General features: G+C 44.7%; 1 protein-coding gene across 4 annotated transcripts in view; it reads right to left on the reverse strand.

Moving 5' to 3' along the window:
- Positions 1-4,017: 4,017 nt before the first annotated feature.
- The window catches only part of ror1 (receptor tyrosine kinase-like orphan receptor 1), a 95,539-nt gene continuing 77,797 nt past the window's right edge, over positions 4,018-21,759 (reverse strand). For 3 of the 4 annotated variants that reach the window (XM_068320158.1, XM_068320157.1, XM_068320159.1), the window contains 8 exons: positions 13,728-13,855; positions 12,256-12,573; positions 11,012-11,257; positions 10,701-10,915; positions 8,432-8,611; positions 7,746-7,973; positions 7,316-7,680; positions 4,018-7,101 (listed from right to left, as the gene is read on the reverse strand). In XM_068320158.1, the coding sequence (XP_068176259.1) occupies positions 6,399-7,101; positions 7,316-7,680; positions 7,746-7,973; positions 8,432-8,611; positions 10,701-10,915; positions 11,012-11,257; positions 12,256-12,573; positions 13,728-13,855 (2,383 nt within the window). In that variant the 3' untranslated portion in view covers positions 4,018-6,398. Of the gene's footprint in view, positions 7,102-7,315; positions 7,681-7,745; positions 7,974-8,431; positions 8,612-10,700; positions 10,916-11,011; positions 11,258-12,255; positions 12,574-13,727; positions 13,856-15,046; positions 15,106-21,759 lie in introns of those variants that run through there. The other variant, XM_068320160.1, reaches the window with a different exon arrangement.

Consider the following 21,759-nt stretch of genomic DNA (forward strand, 5'->3'; position numbering starts at 1 on the left):
TCACACAGATGTAGAGAGGTCAAAGGTGTGCAGTGTTTAAAGTACAAGAAACAGGGAGGGATGTTAGCTTTGCAGGACAGCTAAAATATCTCTGCCCAAAGCTGAAATCCACCAGCACCTCCACTCCAAAGTTACTGAGAGAGAGTGGGGGGGGGTCATGTGATCTCAGACCGGTGAGGCATGAATAGAGAGAAGGAATGTGGACCCATCTTTCACTCCATTGTTCTTCGGTCTGTCTGATTCTGTGGCCCACATGGATCTGTGAGCGGGCAGGACCGTAATGTTTAAACCAGCTGAAAGCTTTTCCACCTGAACAATGAGCTTCAGCTGTCAAAGACACAACCAGCACAAGGCTGCGCTTCAGCTCTCCAGCAGATTGTGTTACGAAGAGGACGTTAGGGCCTGAATATTATGTATACAATTCTGACATTTAGACACGCTGGCAGCATATGGCTGGATGGATGGAACCGCTGAACTCTCTCTGTTCCCCACTTGGGTCCAACTACTGGTTGGTTTGCTGGGAGATCTTATGCAAATGTTCACGGTTCTCAGTTAATGATTCTTCCTGACTACAGATTAATGATCACCAGACTTTTCCTCGAGTGCATCAACTTTGATCAGTATAAGCGGTTCCTTATGTCCCATGTTAATTAGCAAATGTTAAAGGAAGGTGGTCTTTGTGTAGTTTCACATTCGCACAAATAAATTGAACAACACAAGGCTAGCAAACACATTAAAATGAACGAAACAATCATTTATCTCCCATATCACATGAAATTAATATTGTTTTTTGTAGTATGATGCACAGTCTTCCTAGTTTGAAGATATTTTTGCTTGATTTTCTTCTCTGCATTAGCTGCTAACTGCTATAAGCCGCTCTTTATATCTTCCAGTCGTAAGTCACATATTTGAATCTGCGCCAGTCGCAGTTTTTTATTCTGAGTACAAAAGTGTAAAGTAAAAAGTTTAATAGAAAAAGAAGTTAACTTCAAGCCAAGAATGCAAACCAACCCTTTAGAATCCACAAGGAAAACAAAAATATTAAATACAGTCTACTGGAGAAAACGATTTCCATGAACCAGGCATATGACTAGCAAGTCCAGATGACCCGTTCCAGCTTTGTCAAAGTCCCCAGGGCAAATTAAACAAGGCAGCGATAGTTCACTTGACATCGTTCAAAGGCTTCACTTCACTTCCTGTCTCCAAGGTCGGCGCGAGGCAGCACGAACAGCAGAGGTCAAGCGCCGTCAGCCTCTCAACAAAAACAGCTCATGTTCCCCAACAATCAGAGGTTTGTCAGTGCCCTCATGACAGAACGAGACGAGGGCGAAACTATATCCTTCTCCCTGCCTCTCCCCGTATCCCTACATCTCAGGCATCAAAGTGAAAGCCTTCAGTTGTCAGGACCGCTGCAGCTCCATCATCTCATTTCAGCACCAGAAGAATGTGCAATCCTCTGGATTGGAAGAGACGGGAAACAAGCGTGCTCAGGCTGATCGTGACTTCCAAATAATTTCCCAACAGTTGTCTCCTATCTTGGACTCATTACAGAGAAAGATTTACAGTTCAAATTAAGGTATTCCAAATAATTACTGCTGCTAAGTTGAAGTCAATGCACAGACGCAGCTGAACATTCAAAAATGTGGAAGTTGTTTACGAGAACAAGATCTTCAGTAATGACTGAATAATAAATGAAGACTTCACAGGGTTTCTTTCAGGGGAATTCCTGTTCTCTGTTGTTAGCACCAGAAGGATTACAGACGATTCACCCGAAAATAGCAGTTAAATATAAAGCATTGCCTCCGGCTTCCTTGACAAATGATTTAATTGGTTATTATCCAATGATTTCTAAAATGATGAATAATCACAACATTGACGTGTCATTTATTCTTCCATCACATAACTCATCATCTATTCTGTCCTAACACATGCAATAGGAGTCGAACCCAGTACCAATGCACTGCACCAGTTTGCTTGATTCCCTGTTCACACCCGGTGCAGATGATACGGTTCACCCCGATGCTTAAAAGCCAGACATAATCCCTCTCAGCTATTCAGAGCACTTTACCTGCATCCATCTCCGCTTCTCCTCTTCTCTTCGCCAGCCTATCCTTTACTCTTAAAACGCAGCTCATTACACCCTCAACTCAAAGGGCTTGACAGGACTCCTTTAGCAGAGGGCGCCCTCGGGGCTGGACTGTCATTGGAGTAGAGGGAGTGGTCGCCATCAATAACATGTGCTGGTCGCAGGAAATAACCCCTCTTTGAAACAGGGAGATTTAATCATCAGTACGGGACACACCCATCCCACAACGCCTATTTAGTTCAAGACTGTTAAGAAGAGTTACAATCTATTATTAAAGGATATATTAAAGGAATATTAAAGGAAGAGTAAAAATCATGGATCCACTCAGATTTTCCTCCTATTGTGTGGCCCAGTGGTTCCTAGTGGTTATTTTCTAACATCACAATCCTGAGAGATAAACTCAAGGATTCCTCCATCATCACCACTAGCAGTGTTGTAAACATGTTCATTTTATAACATTTCACAGAATCAGTTTGTTTCCTTCCATAAACAACTTGTAATATTGACAAGTAACAAATGTTGTGTACACATCTTGTTTCTGCTGCCCCTAGTGGCCAAGATGAAAAAGGTCAGATAATAAAGTGATTCAGAGAAAATTCATACACAGTCTATTTATACAGTATATTGGAGGAGTGTTGATAGATGGATGTTTGCCAAACAAGCATTATGTCATCCATTACAGTGTCTGCTCTTCCTGGGTAACATGATAAATAACATCTGAGGCAGAGAAAACAATAACGCAATTCAATATTCAAAAATGAACATAAAAATAATAGAATGCCGGATGGATTCTTCTTAACTTATGGCATAAGTTAAGACATTAACAATCCCAAAGCATCCTGTCATGTGTTTTAATACCGAGTGTTCAATTCAGCAACGGTCTCAAGACTGGATGTGAAAATGCAATTTGTGTCAGTGACTGAATGACTCGGAGGCTCTGATGGTGATATCTCACGCCAGAACAAATGAGTGTTTCTTGCTCTACCAGTCTCTTATCAATGACATGAACCTTTTTCCTTCTGCTTTGCCATCCTCTCTCTCTTCACATGCAGGCATGGCAAATTATTTTAATTCTCGCCCGAAGAGCATTTATATCCAATAGTTTCAGAGCTGTGTGATTGTGGTGAACACGTCATGGAGTTTACTACTTTACCATTGCTGCCAACGGTTCATTTTCATAATACAAGCTGTTCCAGAAAGGCAGCATGAAATGTTTTCAAGAGTCAGCTCCTGTCTCATTATTTTACACAGATTCACGTTTAAAGAAGAGTGTGTCAACAAATAAAGGGCTCACTCTCATGTCTCGAAAAGTTCCATATTTTGAGGATTAAATCCCTTGAACACACATTTTTACATTTGTTTTTTTTCTATATCCATCCCAGTGCTCCTTGGCAATTTTCTTTTTTAAAAATACAACACCTGGAACAGGAAAACATGCAAAACAAGGAGTTACAGGAACATGCAACTCCTCAGCTAAACATCAGGGAACAGAGTATTTTTGTGAATCAAACGAAATCAAAAAGCCATAAGAAATTGCTCATATATTAATTTAACTCAACATGTGTGTCATTTTGCATGTACGTACTGTAAATACCCACTCATCGGAGTTCTAATTCATTTTAAGATGTTTTAGTTCTTTCAGTGAACAATGAGCCCTCTAGTGTGCAGGGAACACAAATACAGAAGGGTTACTTCTCCACATTTTTTCTAATTCTTGTTGAACTAATATTTTTTCCAGCTGCTGTGTGGCTCAGGTCCACCAAACAACTGAAGATCGCCATCTGCTGGTCGGTAGCGGTTAATACAACGAGGGCACAAATGATAGATTATACTGTATTGTGATTGAGCGACATCTAGTGGGGTTTTTCTACCATCGCAATTCTGGTCACCATAATTTCCCGAAACCCTTCGGTTTAATAATGACTTTGAGCTCACGATTAACCAAGCAACATCATTTAATAAATGATTTTGCAAATACAAAACATCTGTGCAAAAAAATGTTGAGACAAAATACAAAAGACAAGGCCTCTCGTTCAAAAGGATAAACACGTAAACCTTCTGTATTGGGTACACTGTTACTGAAATAGAAATGATCTTGAATACAACAAAAAGGCACAATAATGATTTTTTTTTTTTTGCCAAATACAAAAATACCTAAACTTGAGTAAGATTCACAGTCTAGTGTACAAGTGGTTTTTACACTGTATTAAAGTACGCATAAATCCTGGAGGCCACATGAACAGAGTCGGTTGCTAAGGTAGCTCATCTGCAGAAGAACAAAACAATAAAGTACACAGACAAAAGGCAGCGATGAAATAAAAACTCAAGGGTTGTTTCAAATAATCCTGGATGGGTTTTGACATTTCCCTTCATTTCTCTCTGGCAGGCAATCTGCCTCTGTTGATTACATTTGGTTAAAAATAAGACATGTCAGGGTAAAGTACAGTCTCAATTCAGTCCGCAGCAAATAGGAGCGCTAGCCGCGATCCTCAGGGTTTATGGGTAAAATGAACCAACATCTGCATTTTACAAATATGATTTTTTTTTTTTTTTTAAAAGGCACTGCTCTCTGCTCTGCACTCATTGTTCCTCTGCATCACGTATATCTGATGATCATATTTAAATAGAAACAAAAGACGGCATGCTACTGACACTTTTAACGCCCATTTAAAAGCGATGATTGTCATCATGCGTGTGACAGGACTGAGACCAAACACACAAACTTCTTCATATCACAAAAGGACATTTGAGAAAGTGCATCAAAAGACTGAATCCTGCATGAACTGCTACTTGACATGGGAAATATGAATTTAGATGAGATTAATGGACAAAGAAGTGAAATAAAGGACAAATCCCTCATGGAAATGATCATTTCGGTGAACCCTTCTTATTAAAAGCACAGTGAGCAGAAATGTAGGCAGCACGTATTCATAGGGGTTTTTATGTACATTATGGAGGTTGTGGAAAACAAAAACACAATAAGGTTAATTTTTTCCGATGTGACCATTATTTACCATGAGCCTCATGCGCTTTAAACCCACCACGTCTTCTTTTTTTTTTTTTTTAAAGACAGATGCTGAAAAACAAGCAAAAGAAAGAACAAAAACCAAAACAAAAAACCCTGTGAATAAAATATTCCTTCAAAATTAAAAAAAAAAAAATACTGGAAAAAACAAAACACCATATCCAATTTACAATAAAAACATTCTTTCGTGAGGGCCGTGCTCGGCTGAGACCGCTGACGGTAAACCGACCCCGGCCCTTCATGCGGTAAATGAAGTGTCTGCCCTGAGTCCGGTCCAGTTTAGGAGGATATGAGCGCCGTGTGATTTCATTTGTAGATCCATAGGGAAGCCCCCGCCGCAGCCAGCGTTTAAAAACTAAATGCCATGTCTGCTCAGAGGGCAGAGAGTCAGTGTGAAAGGAGCAAAAACTCACCTGTGAAGGCGAGAGGCTGGAAATCATCGAGCTGAGATTACAGGAAGGCAAGGAGGTGCGTGTCCGTGTTACAAAAAAAGCGTTAAGATTCTCACGTCCAGGTTGCAAAAAAAAAAGAAAAAGACATTCAGGTGTCATTTCCGAAAAGAGATCTTGTGTCAAAACGATCCTGCCGGAGGAGGAGGAGGAGGAGGAGGAGGAGGAGGAGGAGGAGGAGGAAGTGGACCTGCAGCCGCTCTGCTTTATTTTGAAATCCCAAGCAGCTATGATGGGGGAGCAGTTCGCTGCCGCCGGCCTTCTTCAACTTCCTGTTTGTTCACTTTCTGTTTCCTCCCAGAAACAAGTGGGTCACACCCCTTGCTGTAACCCCCCCCCCCCCCCTGAAACAGTCATAGTATGAATGTGGAGCGTTTCCTTCACGTCTTTAACCAGATTGTTGTCTCAGGAACTTTTTTTTTTAATTTATTTTTTTGCTGTCAGATGAACTCGCGACCTTTTTCACCTTTATTATATTTTTTTTCTTCTCCTTAATAAAAAAAAAGTTCTTCTGAATATATATCTTTGTATTTCAATTCATCGATTCAGGACTTATGTACCGTATTTACACAGAGATTAAAATAAAACAACACAACATTCTCAAACCGTGGTAGTAAAAGTACGTTTTTAACAATAAGGCATAAAAATAAAAAAAAGTCAGAAAGTTGTGTATATACTTGCGTAGCTGAGGCAGTGTTTCTTTGCGCACCCAAAATTTGCATACGCGCCAGTTTGTTTTGGGTGTCCCCTGTGACCCGAGTGGACTGGTGGGACTGGGTCGGAGGCTAAACGTCTCAGATGTGGGCCCCCGGCAGGAGGAGTGTGTGTGAGCGTCTCTCTACAGGTCAGCGGCGATGACCGAGTCGTTATACATCAGTACGTCGGAATCGGCGGCGAGCAGCGCCGACGTTTGCGACGCGTGCTCCAGCTGACCCACCCCCTTCAGGGAGACTTGTCCGTACACCTGAGGCGACCCCCCTCCGTTCCCCGGCATGATGCAGTGGGAGAGCAGCGGCGTGTTGGCGTCGTGGTTGGAGCCCGTGGTGGAAGGCACGCCGCTCACGTGGCCCGTGCTGGTGGAGCCGCTGGCGCTGCTGGGGGAGCGGCTTTTGGGAGGGGGCAGGTGGTGCTGGATGACTCTGGTGGGTGGGACGGGGGCAGGGAAGTGCGCCGGGAAGGCGGCGTATCCCGGCGGGATGGGGTATCCGTTGACGGGGATGAAGCGCTGGTGGGTTTGGGGCACGGCCACGGGGGTCCAGGCTGTAATCGGCGCCATCTGACCCCCGGGGGGGGAAATTGCCTGAGCCGGGTAGAGGTACCCCGCGGCAGTGGCGTAGCGCGGGTTGCTGAGGTTGCTGATGGGGCTGGCACTGAGAGAGGTGGTCTGGGTGGTGGCGTTGCCTCCGCCGCCACCAGAGGGCGTGCTGGAGCTGGCGTGGGAAGACATGCCTTCCCAGGCTCGCAGGCGGACGTGGATGTCTTTAAAGCGAGGCCGACGCGCCGGCCCCTCCTGCCAGCATTCAGTCATCAAGCCATAAAACCTGGGGGACAGAAAGCAGTTTCATATTTCCTGTCGCGTCGCTACAAACAGTAGAAAACAGATGCAACAGTTGTTTTTCTTTAGCTCACTACAAACCAAAAGCTGTCGCTGGACACACGATGGTTGTCTTTAAGTTCAGATGACAACGTTCTTTGTCTTCAACACACAAGATATGGATTAAAAAAAAACAAAATCGGTGACATCATCGACCCTACCTGGGGGGACAGTCCTCAGGGCAGGGCAGGAGCTGCCTTTTCCGCACCATCTCCATCACTTCCTGGTTGGAGAAACCGTAATAGGGCTGCAGACCGTAACTGAAGATCTCCCACAGCACCACCCCAAACGACCAGACGTCGGAGTCGGTGGTGAATTTGCCATAGGCGATGGCCTCGGGGGGCATCCAGCGGATGGGGAGCAACGTTTTGGGCTGGAGGCAGTAGTAGTCGGACGAGTAGATCTCTCTGGACAGACCCAGGTCGGAGATCTTGACGTGGAGCTGTTCGCCCACCAGGATATTCCGAGCTGCGAGGTCTTTGTGGACGTAGCAGTGGCTGGCCAGGTACTCCATCCCTGCAGTCACCTGGGAAGAAAGCGATGATGTAAGTCGTGAAGCAGCATCGAGGCAACGACAGACCGGGTCCACACCTGGATCGCCATGTGAAGGAAGTCTCCGTGATCCAGGCTGGATTTCACCGTTCCGTCCTCGTCGCTGCTGCAGCCGACGTCCGAGTGCGGCGAGCGCATGATGAGGAACTCGTGGAGGTCCCCCTGGGGTAAAAACTCAAACAGCATGCAGACGGGCTGCTCCTGGGTCACCACCCCCAGCAGGCACACCACGTTGGGGTGCTGCAGCTCCGTCAGCACGGCGGCCTCCTAAAACGGGAAACAACAGGCGAGTTTAACGCGAGTGAAGATGTTCGTTGGGAGTGTTTGAAACGCAAAAAGACGAGAAGAAGTTTGTAGTGATTCGTCTATTTCATTCCAGTTTAGCGTCTAAATTTATCCAGATAATCTGGCGGAGGCTACAGTTTATTTTATGAAGTATTTCAGTGAATTAATCTGCTGTTCGGTGATTTTTCACCGTATACAGTCTGTTTTATTTCCCTTCTGTGCAAATATACCAAGTCATGCTTCAACTCTTGTGGGAAAAAAAAGATTTTTCCAGCGCTTCAGCACCAGCTTCAGTTTCCATACCTCAAACACATCTGCCAGCTAGAAGAGATGTCTTTTATAATAAATCCTCCCCCATCGGTATAATACGCACATTTTTCAGAATTGTCAAACTTAAACAGTGAATTTATAGCGTGGGAAGAAGAGATTCTGGAGCGTACCTGCTGGAATTCGCTCCACTGCTGGGTGCTGGTGACGTCCTTCACCGTCTTTATGGCCACCAGCTGAGCCTGGTCCATCCCCGGCAGGTACAGGTGACCCTTGTAGATCTTCCCTAAAGAGCACTCCCCCAGTTCCTCCATGAAACGCACGGCCGACAGGGGAAGCTCTTTGGCTTTGCTCTGCAGAGAGAAGTCAAGACGGAAAAGTGACATCATCATTTGCTTTGTTAGGCCGGTCATCTTTCCTTAACCTTCAGCCTTATATGGAAAAACTGGAACGCCGACACAAGAGTTCCGAAGGCGGGCGAGCTGGCCTGATATGACATTAAAGGACGTGTTTGAATTTATACAAAGATGAAAGCGCAGCCCGGAGAGTCGGTAATCGTCATAATCGGACTGCAGTCCATTACATCAACTCCTAATGACTCCCCCTTTAAGCGTTTGGAAAGCGATGTGAGGAAATCACTAAGTCCGGGTAACAAAATTGCGGCTTTAAATGTCACTGAACTGATGGCTAAAACGGCTTTTAGGAACAATAAAATTAATTCTCTTACGAGAATAAAATAATGGAATGGGCTGCAGGAATAAGAGAAACGGTGTTATCGGTCTTTGTGAGGTATTAATACTGTATTAATATTGTATTGATACAGTATTTATGTCTCTATGTCTATAATGAACTTCTAAACTGGGATTATAATTCACTCCTTTTTAAAGCATGGATTTAAATCTTTTTAGTTACATTAAAATACAAAATTATGAAACCAAAATAATGTTAATAACTTTAAGGCAATCCCTGAATTTAAAAAAAATCCTCTTTTTTTTTTTTAACTGTGATAAAAATGTAAAAATTGTTGAACGGTAAAAGATTTGGTTAAAAAAAAAACAACAACCACAAGAAACTGAAAACCACAGACAACATTCCAAATATATTATTCTTAACACTAACAAGAGATTAGTGGCCAAGTCTGCATGTGTGTGTGTTTGTATGTTTATGTGTGTGTTTGCGTGTGTGTGTGTGTGTGTGTGTGTGTGTGTGTGTGTGTGTGTGTGTGTGTGTGTGTGTGTAAAACCACACTCGTAGATAAAAAGTGTGGCGAGGTTGGCAGAGATTTTCAGATTCCAGGAACCCAGAGATGAATAATGAAATTCCTCAGTGAACATGAGAGACACCCAGTCCTATATGATCTCTAGGGGGAGGGGGGGGGGGTGCGCGCGTCCGGAGGAGAGTGTGGGGGCCGACTGATATTATGAGAGACACAGATGTTTTTAGTTACGGGTTTGTTTTACCCCTTCATTTCCCCCCCACACCCAAACCCTCAGATCCTCCTCTCGCTCACAGCAGGTTTGTGAGTGTGTGTGTGTGTGTGTGTGTGTGTGTGTGTGTGTGTGTGTGTGTGTTTGTGCCTAAATGAATTGTCACAGGCAACCTACGGCAAAGCCTGCTGGGTAAGGAGCCTTACCCCTAATCCAGCACACGGTTGAGGACGAGAGACGTCGGGGAAGGAAAAACGGCAAAAAAAGGGTTCAAATGACAGAAGGGATGTTTTTACAGCCTGAGCCACATTTAAAGCCCTTCTTGTGCCGATCTTCGATCTTCCGTTACTTTTGCGGGACAGTCGTCTCACGGCGACGAGAGACGGAATTTTTTTTCCCCCGTCGCAAAAAAGACAAAATATATATAATAAAACACACAAATGAGCCGTGGGTATTGATGACTTCTGACGTTTTGCGGTTCTTTCTACAGCTGTCGTCAGTAATATTATACGCATCAGCCTCACATGCAGTGTCTAGATAACACCCCCACTCCCCAACCCCCAGATCCTTACCCCCCCCCCCACCACCACCACCATCACCATAACGTCCAAAATTATGTGGAAAAAGATAAACAGACATGATATGACTGACTGAGAGACCTTGAAAGAAATGCGATACAGGGGTAAAGGGGATGGAGGGATAGACAGAGTAAGAGCAACAAAGGGAGAGATGGATTACGTGTGAGCAGGGGGGGCTGGGGGAGGAGTGTGAGGGTGGGGCGAGGTGGGGGGGGGACATTCCTGGAGCCGCTGAGCACTGGTGATAGAGATCTGAAGCTCCGTCTCAGACAGGTTGTTTCCACAAAGTGCGCACGCTCCAGCCAGAAAAAGCCCGGCATGACCCCGGAGAGGTCGCGGGGGCGTTTTGACTACTTCCTGTAGTCCGGACGGGTGTGGACCCAGTGAGGACGAGTCCTTTTAGTTTTAATTTCTAGTGTTCTAAATGTTAACTCTACCTTCGGCTTGTACGCGGTGGTCAGCATGGACATCTCCACGTTTTGTCCTCGCACCGGTTTGGGCTGGCGGGGGGCCGGAGGCCTGGAGGACTTCTGGTTGTTGCGGCACACGCAAATGAAGAAGAAGAGCAAGGCGATGGCCAGAGGGATGGCCACGCTGGGGACCAGGATGTACAGGATCTCCATGCTGCTGCCGCCAGATTTGTCTTTATGGTCTGCAGGGATGGAGGGAGAGGGGGGGGGGGGCGTTGAGATTAATCTGAGATATTAACTCTAAGATAGCGTTATAATCCCACGAGTGAACTCCTCACCACAGATGGCGATGTCGCAGAGCTCCATGCGGACCCCCTCGTCCAGCGTGAAGCACCAGGGGGCCTCGTGTTTGTTGCCGGGGTTACGGCAGTAGGAGTGGCCCCCGTTCAGCTCCGGGTAGCGGACGGCGAGGTAGCTGTGGCTGTGGGGGTACTGGGAGTTCCACGGCTGACACTGGCGCCCCGACTTGGTGACGCTGACCGTCCCCCTGTAGTCCGCCCCGCTGCTGTTGTAGCATTTGTGATCTGGAGGAAAGATGGGGCTTTCCAGTGATCTGCAAGGTCGCATGTGTCGAATTCAAAGGCCCGGGGGCCAAATGTGGCCCGCCACACCATTTTACGCGGCCCGCGAGAGCATAAAAGGTCAGTGTCAAAAAATAAATACAATGTTTTCCGCACTTTAAGGCGCACCTAAAACCTTTAATGTTCTCAAAAACAGACGATGCGCCTTATAATCCAGTGCTCAGTATATATGAAAAACAATTTAAATGTGCCATTCATTGAAGTCCAGTGTGCCTTTTACTGCAGAAAACAATTTAGTTCAACAGTGTGCTTTGACCAAAAACTACATTTAATTTAATCGATAGCGTAACGATTGTATATACTTGTATTTTATTCTTTACTCTTTCTACTTGGTTAAATTATTGTACTGCAAGGAGTTACCCAAAATCTCATTGTACTACGTATAGTGACAATAAAGGCTTTCTATTCTATTCTATTTCCCACAGTGCAGTAAATAAACCCATTTTAGCTTTCATCAAAACATTTTCACCAAAGTTAATATCTTAACTTGTGTTTGAGGTTATTTTTCTTTATTGACTTGATAGTTTGATCCTTGATTGATGGACTTCTGTGGGTTTAATTCACCTGACAAATTTAAGGATTTATGTTAAAACAGAGCAACAAGCAAACTTTTTTTTTTCTGAGTAACTAATTTTTTGTAACTTTAATAAGTAATAAATTTAGGGTTATTTAATATTAAAGAGTAGTTACGTTTATTTTAAATTACTTTAAGTTATATTTACATTTTTTTTAGGTACATCTGGCCCCTGGAGGACAGCCATTATGCTGATGTGGCATTGGGCTTCAGGCATATAACACATTACAGTGGAGTTAGGGTTCGGTGTCACAACTCGAACCCCAACTTCATTCCAACAACCCACAAATCAAATAATGACAATAAAAACTATCGCTATTTCTGCTGATTCAGCAAACTAGACTGTGAGTTTTAAAGGAGGTCTTACTCTTGTTGATGGGCTCTGCCATGGGGATGCCGATCCTCAGGCAGTTGGCGGCCTCGGGGCTGTCGGAGGCGGCCAGGTCCTCGCAGTTGGGCAGTTTGAGTCTCTTCAGGATGATGGGGTTGGAGCGGGCGATGATGTACTCCGTCTTACACAGGTCGTTCTCCAGGATCTCGCACTCGTCCTTGCACAAGTCCCGAGGTTTGTCGGCGCCGGAGCTGCGGTCGCATGTGGGGAAGGCGAAGTGGCAGAGAGACGGGATGGCGAACTGGGAGCAGCGATCGGACAGGTGGTTGGACGTCCCGATCATGGTGAAGGCGGCTGGAAGGAGAGGAGTTTGAGCTCGAAACTTAAGGCTCCTGTCAACGCTCGTTCCGCCTTCATCAAGACGGAACACGAAGAAGACGGAAAAGGGAGCTGCATCTCGAAAGACATGATTCAATGTCGAACCGCACAGTTGCTGCAAATGTGTTCTTTCCTGCTCTTGTGATCATCACTTAAGCAGCTCCACAGCGGGGGGTGGCGGTGGGAAGACAAGCGATTATGATGCGGATAACATAACCTGGCAGCGGCCCAAACTCTTTCACAGCACATGCTGCTTGGATAAAGTTCCTATTAAAGATCAGTGAGAGTAAGATTGCATTTAGGATGGTGAATAACTACCGTATGCGGAATATCTGGGTATGAAATGTATGATTTACAGTCCTACTGTAGGACTATTACAACCCCGTGGCGCTGTAAATCTACATGATGACTTGTCCTTGATGTTTCACATTGAACTCAGGAGTTCGTGGGCCCGTTGTTCCTGAACTGTCTGGGGGGGGGGGGGTGACAGCTGCATGGATGTAATCAATAACATGAGCATTAAAGTAGCCTCTGAGGACGCATGCATGCAAACACACCGAGCAGAAACACAGCAGCACACACACACACACACACACACACACACACACACACACACACACACACACACAACTGGGATACAACATCAAACAGCCCGAAGGTCAACTGCGGTACCGACCGGCGATCCCCACTGTACTTCCTCTAAACTCCACGAACAGCATGCTGTTTACTTACTACTGCATATTGGTTAGGGTTTACCGACTGAACGGAGCTCATTGGCAGCTGGTTTTCATTGGTTTAGTGTACGTGGCTCCATCAGTCCTGGTGACTGAGGACAAAATCGCTCATCGAGACAGAGGGAGCATTCAATGACTGCTGAACTGGTGAAACCCGCTGGATGTAAAGCAGGCCGTCAGATGTTTTTTTTCTTCCCTTGTCAGACATGAAACCCCAAGGAGGGAATAACTACCAGTAGTTCGTCCTGACAAACAACAGACGGACAACTTTGCAGCTGATGGCATGCATCTAATGTAAACACAGGGGTGTTTTTATCGGTGTATATCTGAATGAAACAGAAAAAAAAAATTAATTCAAGAGGGTTAAACACTTTCATTCATCGCCGTGTTCCTCACCTGTGATCTGGGTTTCGATCTCGCCCTGCATCTGCAGCGAGTCCACGAAGATGCTGCGGTTGCCGATGAAGCGGGCGCAGGCTATACCTCTGTAAGGCTGGCAGAATCCCTCTTCATCAAAATCCTCCCTGAGACATACAGGAATAAAAAATAAAAAAATTTAAAAAAGGAAGAGAAGTTGAACAGCTGGAAGCCACCAGACGCACAAATGTGGTGCAATACATTAGGATCCCACTAGAGGGCAGCCTATAATTAGTAATGACGCAAATGTAATTGATCAAGAACCATTAACCTGAAATAAAGAACCAGTCAAGTTTAGACTCTTTCTATTTAGCAGAGTGAGAGATAAAAAGTTTAAAAAAAAAAAATGTTACTTCCTTCAGTCTTTTTTTGTGTCCTCTTTTTTTTTTTTTTTTTTTTACATCAGCTCTTCCTCTCTCCCCCTCTCCTCTCCCCCTTTCTGATCGCTCACCTTACTCATCCCTCGTCACACCCCCGCTCATACATGCGCACACACGCACACAAACCACACGCTAACTAACCCAGCGTTACATCACTCTGTCGTGCGCTTTAAATCGTGCCATATGGGGACTTTAAAAACCAGGCGCAACCGCAATTTATAGTGGAGGAGCGCGCGTACGCACGCACGCACGAACACACACACACACACACACACACACACGCACACACACACACAGGTCTGTATAAAGCCCATTCCAATGAGCCATAGTATAATTAAATTTATATTCTAATACAGGTTTAAGCAGATTTTATCCTCGGACTATGTCATTTCCTACCAAACTGCGGACATTGGTAGTAATGAATTCGTGTTGCGGTGTGTCTTCAGATGGCTTAGCACCCCTTCATCAAGCCACAAACTCACAAATTACAACATATTCAGATATTTTTCCTTCGGCGAGGAACTTCGGAGTAAATCGTCTCTGCCGTAAAAATCGTAAAAAGCCGCTGTAAACACTGTTGGATTCCTGTGAGGGAATGTTGATAGGTTGAAAATATTGAAATATAGCAATGAGAACACAAAAAAAAAAAGTCAACTGAGGACTGTGAAAACACACAAACTCTCTCAAACACATACGTACACACACACACCGAGGATAGAAAGTGAGAGCTGGAGCGCGTCCAGTGCGCACAGAGGTTTAGTTCGGTTGTGCGTCACAGAGAATGATGGACACACACATCCACACCAACACGAAGCCACACACAGACAAGCAAATGACAAGGGAGAAGGAGCCATCCGCCGCAAAGCAGCCAGATTCCCGCAGGCCAAATTACAACTCTGGCAGTCCGAGCAGCCTCACCCGAAAACCGGCTCAGCCCACATCTCTAATCGCCCCTCGGTGCTCTTTACATATTTTAATTTCTTTCATTATTCTCCAAAACGGAATTTTTAAATTGAAAGCCGTGTCTGTGAGGCATAATAAAGTCTCTGTGTCCCGGCCAGGGCAGCGGAAATGACTCGGAACGCGCGTAAAAAGAGGAAAAAGGGAGGAGAGACCTCATCTCGGATGTCCGAATCACTGCTTTTCCGTTTTCTTTTGCGCGTATCCGTTTGCTTCTCTCTCTCTGTGTGTGAGAAAGAGCCATTCCAGGCCCAAAGAGCCAAAGTGTGGTTGCTATTTGTGTAAACAGTGCATGGCCGTTCAGACCTTTTCTTTTACACACCAACGCCACGCACCCTCTGTGTAATGTTCTACAATAGTTAATTACAAGGAGAGGCTTTCTCCCCTCCCAGCCTCGATCTGTAATCCAGATCTAAACAGAAAGGCGAGCCTCGCCGCAAAACCTAAACAAAGTATTAAGAACATTGATTGATTGTCCAATTACATTTTTCCAACCTCATTATTTATTCAGCGTAGCGCCCCCCCCCCCAGCACCACCCTGATCCACATCCATACGGTCAACATGCGTTACGCTCCTGTGCGCAACGGCACCTTGCCTCCTGGTTTGGAAGGGTGGTGGTGGGTGGTGGTGGTGTGTGTGTGGGGGGGGCTCCTTTAACGCATCCTGATTGGTCCAGGACAAGTTTCCTTTGACTAAAACCATGTGTATATCACACACACTTGCTGAGTTTGCGCAAACCAAAAAACGCGGGATGGATGGTAAGAGAGACGAAGACGGCAGGAAAAGTTAAATAAAACCCTTCAAAGAGAGGAAGTAAGGGGTAATAAAGCTGGAATATTCATCCCACCAGAGATTTTCATGAATAGAAGATAAAGAAAACTTTCCTTGGACTAATGGGGGCGTTGACAGAGAACAGTAAAACATTTGGCACAAACATTACAAACCAGCGCATGTAGAGCTGATTCTTAGCTGGAGGCAGTTGTCTAAATTCTACTTGTATATTTTCTTATTGTATATTGTTGCGCACACGCATCCATGTGAAATTAGAGGAGGCTGTGATGGTAAACTGTTAACCACAAACTGATGACAGGGTGTGTGTGGGTTTTTTTTGTATTTTGACTACCACAATGACACAAAGCTGAGAATTCGATGATGGATCTACCTTTTGTGCAGCGTTTCCTTCAAAGACAGTAAAAAAAAACACACAAAAAAAAACCTCTTCCAAATTAAATAATGAGTTTTACCTCGACAGAAATTTACTGCTGCCTCTCTACGTTTCTGCTTTGATCATAGAACAAATCTTCACACCTCCAGCACATGAACGTGGCTTTTTCTCACTGAGAACCTGTGGGCTAGACAGGTTTTTTTGATGGGTTTTGTGGTTAAGGCGACGTGAAACTCAATGCCCTTTGTTGGGAAAGGAACCCAGAAAGATGGGATTTGAGGGTGAGGATGAGAGGGGGCGGATCCAGATGACATTTTAGATTTCAGGGTTCTGTTTCCAGGAGTCGCTGTCGGTGCCGAGTGAAGGGGAGATGAGCTGCTGGCCGCAGGAGGTCACAGCTGTTGTATCCTGATACCTTCCTGTTCCTGACTTGGGTTTTAAATATTCTTTTAAAACAGAAGTTAGGCATCTTTTTTTAACATAGAATTCTAAACTGAGTTGACTTTTAAAATAGTAAGAAACCAGGGGAGAGATTTAGGGAATGAGCAAAGTGTTCAATCCTTCAAAAAAAATCTTTTATTTAAGCCTTTATCAAGCCTTTAGTGTTGAAGTTCTGCAAAGCAGGACTCTTTCAATGTTATTTATTCATTAATTTATAAGGAGGAAGGAGAAGGAAAAGAAAACTGTTAGTTTCTTTCTTATTAAATCAAGATAACATGCTCCGCCGAAGGAATGTGGTCCGACACAGGTCACAGTCGCATTTAAATGTTCGCTATCACGCTTTCTCAGTGTTTGCGAACATGTGTTGTCAGACAGAGTCCAGCGACAAATGAAAAACACTGGTGTTTTTTGGTTTTTTTGGGGGGGGCGGGGGTGGGCAGAGAGAAGATGAGAGGGAGAAAACAATGGCCTATCGTGTTTGTCGCTGTCCTCAAGAGACTGTGCTTCCTTTTGAGAGAGTAAAATCCAGGACGGAATAAGAAAACAAAATCTGTTCGGCATTATATAGATTATTCCTAGCATTAAAAACAGCACCGCAGAATCACAACACAAGCTAAGAATATACATATGATCTGTTTTTTCTCAGAAATGCATCAAACCGTAGGGCAGGGTTGTTGTTTTTTTTGCATGTGGAACCCTGAACGTTCACACGTTTACCACAGATGAGCTTCAGAACGCATGTGTGGCAGCAGTGTCTTTTTTTTTTTTTGTCTTCACTGACAGGAAGTCAAAACGGCCACAAGAGGTTGAGGTTGACTGGGTCTGCGGCTGCCGGTGGCCCACGGGCGCACTGGGAATGAACGGTGATCAAGGGCAACAAGGAGCTGCGTTGGGTTACAGTGGAGATAAGGAGGAGGCCTCCAGAGGAGCCGTGACACTTTGACAATGAAGGATTCTACTGGGGGGGGGTTGAAGGGATCCAGAGCTCTCAGAAGAAGGAAACGACATCATGGATGATTTAGGGTCGGTGAGTTCTGGGATGATTTAAAACATTTTTTATAAAAAGGCTTTTGTTCTTCCTTTGTCTATTGAGACTGCTAACAGAACTGCATTGGGGGAAAAAAAGTAACTAAATGTAACTTCATGTAAACGTAACTACGACTTAATGTTAAATAACTAATTTTATTACTGATTCAAGTTACAAACATTACAGTTGCACAGAAAAAAAATATTTAATTTAATGTTCTGTCATAACGTAAATTCTTTTTTAATTTGTCACAGAACTCCATCAATCAAGGATCAAACTATCCAGGAGAATAAATAAAAAATAACATCAAATGCAAGTTGGGACATTAACTTTGTTTAAAAAGTTTTTGTCAAAGTTAAAATGGGTTAAATTACTGCATTGTGGGAAATGTATTTTCAGGTCAAAGCACACTTTTTGACCTATTTATTTTGAGACACTTACTATTTATGCGCTCACGGGCCACATAAAAATGATGTGGCGGGCCACAATTGGACCCCCCCAGGCCTTGAATTTGACACATGTGAGTTATCGATGACGGACTGCACAGAAAAATGTGCATTTTGACACTGGATATTGTAAATAAATGAAAGGTTAGAACGTCAGCGTTCATTCAGACCTCTGTGTTTGGCCACACTCCTTGTTATCATTACAAAACACTTCGTCCTGGCCGCGGCAACCCTTTCGGCATCCAATAGTTGATCTCTTACCGCGGTCTATTGGACGCCGAGAGTGAAAATCTGTGTTTACAAATGCAATTGGCAGCAGCGGCGGGAAAATAAATGAAAACACGTTCCAGGAAGTCCAGTACGGGGGAATACACGCACGACTTTTAAGGCTTCTCGGATCGCAAAAAATTTTTTTTTTAAAAATCGACAACTGTAAAGAGGAAAAGTCTGACAACACTGGAAAGGGATCGTCTTTACAAAGCAGAGCAGGATTGTGAGCCAACAAAAAAACAAACCCTACATTGCATTTTAAAAAGTTTTTAAGTTTTTTAAGCATGACAACCCCCATTTTTTTCAACCCTACCCTCCTCCGTTGGCAGCCCCCCATGCCTTCATTCATTCATTCATTCATTCATTCATTCATTGGGCCGTGTTATTACATGCAGGATGAGAGCTGGCCTGAACACGGCCTGCAGTTTGTGGAGATGAGAAATCTCTGCTTGTGCTAATTACACAGTTCTTGTATTTAATCCCAAAGAGATATTATTTCTGCTGCCTGAATTTTAAAATGCTTTTTTTGGGGGGGGGTTTCCTCCCCAGAATCTCAAAATCTGTTAAAACTTGCTTAAAAACACCTGATTTGAGAATAAAAGTAAATACGTGTTGACGTGTCAATCTCATCTGAAAGAGCTGACTGAGTGACTCAAGAGAGGAAAACGCCGGCGTTTTGATGTCGACTGCTGACGTGTTTGCCGTGAGGCCCGGCGTCGGCCCACACAGGCTGGGTGTCACTGCTGTGGACGGAGCTGGAGAGTCTTAATAACAGGCCTGACACCCCCATTGTGAGCTCACATTCAGGGAAGGACCCGACGTCAGTCCCGTCACTCCTCACCATCGCTCCCGATCCGGTGACATCACTTCCCCCCTCGGGTCTGCAGGGTATCGAAGTAGGGAGGAAGGGGGGGGGGGGCGGCTGGGGAGTGAGGATGTCAATCAGCCTGTCAATTAGCGGGACCATGGGGGGGTAATATGTCTTCTAAACCCTAACATAAACCCAGTGGTGTTTAGGCAGACACATACACACACAAACAAATGGAGAACAGTAGAATCCATTACCAGGACCCCAGGAAGACGAGGTTGAGGAAGGATGGGGGGGGGGGGGGCAGATTTGTTTGACTAATCGCTGACCCGGCGGTTGTAGCGATCACTGAAAACAACTAAGATAAATAGATAGGGAAGTCCGGAGACAGGGGAAAGTTAAATTATGGGATGGGAGGGAGGAGGAGAAACACTGACACAGAGAAAGAGAGATGGAGAGATAATGGAAGCGAAGGAGGAGGAGAAGAATGACTCCTATGTGTTCAAACCAGCGCCGTTACTCCAAGGACACCTATTTATTTTACTTTAATGAAACAGACACCTCCAACAACAACTGGAAATAAGAAATATCACGTAAAAAGCACACACATTATGTCCGTACATCATTTATTCTTCCATTTGGGAGTCATATTTCAAACTTCAGTCCAGCCTTCCATTTTTTGTTGCTGTAAAAAAACAATTCCTGCCTTTATTTTTTTTATTTTTTTTCTTATTAGCATTCCTTGATTTGACTCCAGGCTGCATGGAAACATGTGTGTGGAAATAATAACAGGAAAAACAAAAGAAGGGAAAAGAAAGAATTGCTGAGAGCAAAGCTACTTTTTTCAACGGCATGCAACTCCCCCCTCAAAGCGTGTGCACGCACACACACACACACACACACACACACGCATACACGCACGCTTTTCTGCATGATTTACGACAGCTTACGGCCTACATCAGAGATCCCGATCTGAAAACAAAAAGGCAGACACTTTTAAAAAAAAAAAAAAAAAGACAGGAGGACACATGTTTTGGCGGACGCAACCCAGGGAACAAGTTAGAACACAAGTTTTGGCCTTCGGTGAAAAGTGGAATAACCTTTGATGGGAGCGATTAAGAGCCACTAACAGCGTGTATTGTGGGGGAAGGAAAACACTGTCGCACCGTGGAGCCCATAAATAATCCCTCTTTACACACTGCTGCTGTCAAAAGGTGTCTGCAGGACATAAAACAAACAGAAAGGGCTCGGGCCTGATTACAAGACGTCTACCTTTGATACTTTCACGGTTACACAAAGTCGTACCGATGCAGCTCTAACACTAATGACCTCTTACCCCACCAGCTAGTCCCAGTTCTAGAGTGGAACAGTTCCCCTTTCCACGTGGATCACTACGTTTATTGTATTCTCCGCTTACACGTGGAACCCACATCCGACACGCCGAAAAGTCCAGGCAGGAGGGTTTGTGGGTGTCGAGGAGAAACACAGTAAGGACATTGCTTGATGAAGGTGCAACAAGGGATACTTTGAGGGCTATACCTCTGCCAAAAATCATAGAACAGACACACACCTTGACATTTATAAACAAATGGATAAAATAAGGTCCGGGGCCACACACAAGCTGCAAAGACACGCAATAATACAGCAGAAGGTCCAATAGAGGATAATTTACAGGCTCCTGTGCTCTTAAAAACAAAAGGAACTAGCCAGCACATTATTCAGGCACTACAAGGGCCAGACACACACATTCTCTTGAGTTGTCAGCCATATTTACAACTGTGTATGTGTGTGTGTGTGTGTGTGTGTGTGTGTGATTCATGCTCGTCTGTGTGAACTTACTTCCCGACGGCGTTTCAGAGCAGGAAAAACGGCCTCAAAACCAGTCAAGGGAAAGAGAAAAGAAACACAGACGAGGGATCGGCGATGCAGATTTAAAACAAAGTCTCATCGTTACATCAGCCGGACGTTTGACTGACAAAAACACTGGTGGGAACTTTAGTTTTCAGGCTTCTATCCAATAAAACTGGAGAGAAAGTTCAACAAAAGGAATAAAAATCATTCAGACACAACACAAATACAACCGATCCCTCTCGCGTGTCATCGCCTTTTCGCCGTCATTCCATCCGTCTGGTTGCTGGTTGAAGTGGATTTCTGACCGACAGAGCCCACCCAGGTGACACCCCCAGCCCCCAACACCACCTCCACTCCCCAAGGGACCAATTCCAGTTCCAACCGATAACGGATCATTTACGTAGGAAACGATTTTATCTTTTTTTAAAACACATTTGGGAGAAGAAATCTGGAGGACTGAACTTTCCCTTTCCCATCTCTGACCTGAGTTCATATCACTTGTCCATCATGCCGTCACAGAGAAAGGTGTACATACCAGAGAATGTCTCAGTGAAACAAGGCTGCGGTTGTTGGGTTTTTTTGACAATTGCCCACAGGTGTGGTTCCCATGGGGTAAGAATTCTTTCAGGGATTAGTTCCCTCGGGAGTTGCCATGGAAGCCA

This window comes from Antennarius striatus, chromosome 7, assembly GCF_040054535.1.
Source record: "Antennarius striatus isolate MH-2024 chromosome 7, ASM4005453v1, whole genome shotgun sequence".
Classification (NCBI taxonomy): domain Eukaryota; kingdom Metazoa; phylum Chordata; class Actinopteri; order Lophiiformes; family Antennariidae; genus Antennarius; species Antennarius striatus.